General features: G+C 39.1%; 1 protein-coding gene across 1 annotated transcript; it reads left to right on the forward strand.

Annotated features, from left to right (window-relative positions):
• The first annotated feature begins 1,240 nt into the window (after positions 1-1,240).
• On the forward strand, positions 1,241-5,332 carry LOC145638348 (putative disease resistance protein RGA3). Its single transcript, XM_081689321.1, has 2 exons — positions 1,241-2,411; positions 2,463-5,332. The coding sequence occupies exons 1-2, from the start codon at positions 1,241-1,243 to the stop codon at positions 4,925-4,927; spliced, it is 3,636 nt and encodes a 1,211-aa protein (XP_081545447.1). The 3' UTR covers positions 4,928-5,332.

The following is a 5,332-nucleotide window of genomic DNA, read 5'->3' on the forward strand; positions in this document are numbered from 1 at the left end:
GATCAGAAAGTCAATGTTAAACTTGGCATATCCGTGCCAGTGATTTGTAATAATTTATTCGTTTCAGCTCTACTTAACAATGCAATTTTATTTTATTTTTCTTTGCTTTGGTTTGATTCCAATAATAATATTAATTCGGTATTTTGAGCATTAGTCTTTCAAAGTTGAAAAAAAAAAAGTTGTTTTTGTTCATTATCTAGTCTCAAGCTTGCAAGCTCCAAGCTTCCACATTAATGTTCAATCAAATCCCAAACACAATAATAAAAAATAAAAAAAATAAAAAAATAAAAAAAAAAATCGATCCTCAATGATTCATCTTTAATATCAGAGAAGTTCAACAAATTAAACATATTGTATGCTGATGCAAAAGGTGCTTACTTTCCTACACAATACTCATGTACAAGTTTGCCCCATCCTATATAGCCACTTAACCCAAAATTTGTGCTCCACTTCCATATTTTTTCACAAATTTCTACCTTGTCTCTCTACTACAGAACAAAATTAATCATCCACTCAGTAGTCAAAACAATATTAATCATGTCCAATCAGACGTGCACATAACATCAAACTCAAGGCTAATCATGTCTAATAAATTAAGTTCATCATATGTAATCAAAAATAAAATAAAAACAAGAAGCCAACAGATTACAGATATACTAATAATTTATGTGCCTACTCTCTATAATAACTATTAAGAAGAAAAAAAGTGTCGAATTTCAGAAAAGAAGCAAATTAAAGGGAGTAAATTAAACTCACCTTTGTTTCTGTTTTATCAAGCTCATCATCTTGCTGAGTAAAAAAAGGGGAAAACCAGGGTGGTGGTTTGCGAGTGGGGGAATAATGTATCATTTAAAAACTGTTAAGATTCTCAGAAACACGTTAGTCTCAAAGTAGAAAAAATAAAAATCTCACAACATTTTCAAACTCTATGACTGGGGCTCCAGGCTGTTAGCCTGTATAATGACCACTAAATAATACTCCGTATTACAAAGTAATTTTTTAATAAACTTGTCTGAAATGTTATTTTTCTATACTCAGATTTATTATTAGACCCATCAAATGAACGGACCGAGTATGACCTGTCAAAGAAAGTAGAATGGATGTTTAAACAAGTAAAACAACAGTTAAAAAATTTATTCAGAGATAATTCTGTTACCTCTAAGATTAGGCAACAGTATACAGATCTTAGAAACTGTGCTACTAAAAATTAACCCTCTAAAATTTATAAAGAATGAAAAAAATGGCAGCTGATGAAGTTGTAAGGAATAATCTTTCAAGAATCTTGGAGGATGAATTGCTGCTCAATGCAATGAAGCCTCTTGAGAAGTTGAAGGAATCAGTGGAGAAGGCTAAAATTGCTATGGCAGCAGTGCAAGAGAGCAACGACACCAATCGCAGTACGCTTGAGAACCTTGGGGCTTTACTCTATCAAGCTGATGATCTTCTTGATGAGATCCTTACTTTCAAGCAAAATACTGGTGGTAGCGGATACTCTTCAAAGGTTGGCCTTTTATTCTCATATCATAATCCGCTTTTTTACCCTAATATAATGGGTGAGAAAGTTAAGAGAATCAGCCAAAAGATAGCTGAGCTTACGATGCAGTTGCACTATAAGCCTGAGTCTGAGTCTGAGCCTGAGCCTGAGCCTGAGCCTGAGCCTGGGCTTCAGGGGCAGTTGACATCAGTGCCTGAATATCAGCCTCAAACGGCTGAGAATGAAACAAAGCATACTCGGGATTTCAAGCTTGCTGAAAACAAAGTAATTGGTAGGGAATCTGATGTAGAGGAGATCATAAAGATTCTGCTTCGACCAAAGACACAAATTTCAAACAATGTTTCAGTCATCCACATATTTGGAGTGCCGGGAATAGGAAAGTCAACTTTGGCCAAGTTAGTGTATAATGATACAAGGGTCGACAGTCATTTTGACTTAAAAATCTGGATTCAAGTGTCAGGGATCACTGACGAAGCAAAAATTGTACAAGAAATTGTTAAGGCTTGTACAAATAGGTCCAATGATAACAAAAACTCAAAACTCACCAACATTCCCCATTCCCGATTTTATGATCTTTTAGGGTGCCAAAATGATCATAGATCAGCAATTCCTACAAATGAAAATAATCGCAGAAAGGAAGAAGACATCTCTGAGCGCCGACTTCAAAAAGAGATTGAGGGGAAACTCTATTTACTCATCCTAGATGTTGCCTCTATCCGAGTTTGGCTGCAATTGAAAAGCTTGTTAGCTGGAGGTGCAAGAGGAAGTCATATTTTGGTGATTACACAGTCTGAACAAGTTGCAGGTCTATCAGAATCTGATGTGGTTAAGTCTTACAAACTAAAAGGCCTGCAAAAGAAGAATTGTTGGCCTTTGTTCGAAACATTTGCATTTGGCAATCCAGACAGTCCAGGGGGTAATACAGACCGTCCAAGGGGCAATACAGACCATCCAAGCATATCAAAAGCATTCAATCGTATAGGGGAACAAATTGCTAACAAATGCAAAGGCGTTCCACTTACAATAAAGGTTGCAGCAAGTCTTCTTTACAGGAAAACTAGAGATGAGTGGATGTCTTTCTATGACCAAATACCTAATAATCTGGAACAGGAGGAAGACATCATGAACCATGTCTTAAAAAAGAGCTACACTGCCCTTCCAGTGCACCTGAAGGCTTGCTTTGACTATTGCTCCTTGTTTCCTGATGACTTTAATTTCAACAAGCACAATCTGATCAGTCTCTGGACAGCACAGGGATACATTCACCAACAGGAGGGCCAGAGCTTGGAAGATGTTGCAGAGAAGTACTTTCTTGAACTGTTTCGGCGCTGCTTCTTTGAAGATGCGAGCACTAATGATTTGGGTCACATTTTGACCTGTAAGATGCATCGTATTATGCGTGACTTGGCCCATCAACACACAGCTGGGGTTGTAGATATGTACGTGAAAGATTCAAGAGCCAAGCAAGTTCCAGATTCAGCCAGCAAACATGATCCTCTTACCCCCGTTGGAGATTCTCCAACAAATATTGCACCATCCCTAGTCCATGCTCAAAACTTACGGACACTTCTTTCAGTCCAGGAACCAGATTGTGACACAAAGATGGGTCCATTGGTGTGTGACAGATTGATCTCCAGGTTAAAATGCCTCAGGGTACTGGACTTACATGATCTTGGGATAGAAGAATTACCGGTTTCCATTGGCAAGCTCATCCATTTGAGATACCTAGATCTCTCCAAGAATGGACTAATCACTCTTCCAAAGTCGATTGCAGAACTGTACAACTTGCAAACTCTGAAGCTTAACTCGTGCTTGAGGCTAAAAAGATTCTCTGGAAACTTTGGAAAACTAATCAATCTTCGACGTTTTGAGGTTGATGAGTGTGATAGCCTGGATAGCATGCCCATTGGTTTAGAGAAACTAACTCAGCTTCAGACACTGAGTCGGTTTGTAGTCAGCAAAGACTGTTCCACAGAACTAGAAGTTCTGAATAAACTGGTGAATTTGAAAGGACGGCTGGAAATCGAGCTGTCTGGAGATTGGGAAACCAACATACCCGGACCTCAGAAGAAAAAATTGCAAATGAAAAACCACCTTGAGGAATTGAAGATAAGCTGGGCAAAAACAGTTTCCAAAGATACATCTTATGAGCAGCTTCTAGAGCAGCTCCAACCAACTTCAGAACTGAAAATTCTTCGCATAGAAGGATATAAAGGGGGGAACTTTCCAGATTGGTTAAAATTAAGCATGCTGTCTTGTCTCCCCTATTTAGAGGTTATCAGCATCGAGGGATGCAACCAATGCCAGCATCTTCCACCATTTAGTAAGCTTCGGTCTCTTAGAAAACTCATCCTTAGACACATGGCTAATGTAGTTTACGTGGAAGGATCACAAAAGGATGGCAGCGAAACAGTTTTCCCTTCCCACCAAAAAAAAGAATTATTTTTTCCTTGTCTTGAAGAACTTACCCTCCACAACTTCTACAAGCTGGAACAATGGTGGAAAGAAGTGGTGGTACCAGGGAAGGGTCAAAATCGATCCTTCACTAAACTTGAGAAATTGAAGATATGGAACTGCCCAAAAATGAGATCTATGCCTTCGTTCAAGAAAGTGATAGACCTTGACCTCCGCAATATCAATCAAGTGTTGTTAGAAGAATTTGCCAATAATGCATCCACAAAAAAATCAAAAATCAGCAACCTGCAGATTAAGGAATGCCACAACCTGGAAAGCTTCAGTGTGGTCAGAAAAGGGCTAGGAGGTCTTCCTCTCCTAAAGCAGCTTGTGGTTGAGAGGTGCGATGCACTACATTTGTTGGCGTCAGAGCTGAAACACCTCACCTCATTAAAAAGATTGGAGATTTCCAGCTGCAAAAATCTCAATCTTTCTAGCAATGATATTACTGAATCAAGCAACATTAACACCATAACATGGATATCAAGCAAAATACATCTTGATGAACTCTCAAGAAATCCATGGAGATCATTGAAATGTCTTCACCATTTGAACCTCCGAGAAATCCCAAAGATGGAGACTCTTCCGGAGGGGCTGCAACATGTAACAAGTCTCAGATCCCTGTGGATATCAGCTTGCCCTGCTTTGAAAGCACTGCCAGAGTGGATCGGTAGCCTGACTGCACTCCAGCACCTTCGAATTGAGAACTGCAAAAGCCTTACAGCACTTCCAGATGGGATCAAGGATGTAAAATCCCTGATGAAAATCGAGATTACCGAATGCCCGGAACTATTGAAACGTTGCAAAGAGCACAAAGGGGAAGACTGGCACAAGATCAAACATGCTCAGGTTTTGCTCCATAAATCATGGCGTTATGGACTCATGTCAGAGCAAGGAGCCCAACAGAACAGATCTAATGTTCGGGCAATAACTGATGTTAAGTACTTCATTGTCCCCGTGATAGCTGCAGGTATATAATGTTTGTTGATTTTAAATTTCACTCGTTTATTCACAACAAAAGTCAAATTCAGTGTTTCTTCGGAAGGGAGGGGTGGGGGGGAGAGCAGGATGCTATGGGGAAGAGGGTCTTGTACTCTTGTTTAAAATATTAACTCAGTCCTCCTCTTGCAGAAGCCGTGGTCTGACACATCATTACACAACTACACAGGGAATGCAGAGGCTGCACAATGTTATATGTGGGTGCATCAAAAGAAAAGTACACAAAAAGATTAGAAGAAGCAATTAGCAATAAATGTCTAAGCTTAAGGAACATGAAGCCTTAACAGTTAACAACAGCAACCTTATGTTATTACAACATCATTTTCAATGCTTCAGAGTTGCTGAAAGTCAATATTGCCCCAGCATTATTATTATGTAATGACT

This window comes from Chenopodium album, chromosome 1, assembly GCF_948465745.1.
Source record: "Chenopodium album chromosome 1, dcCheAlbu1.1, whole genome shotgun sequence".
NCBI lineage: Eukaryota > Viridiplantae > Streptophyta > Magnoliopsida > Caryophyllales > Amaranthaceae > Chenopodium > Chenopodium album.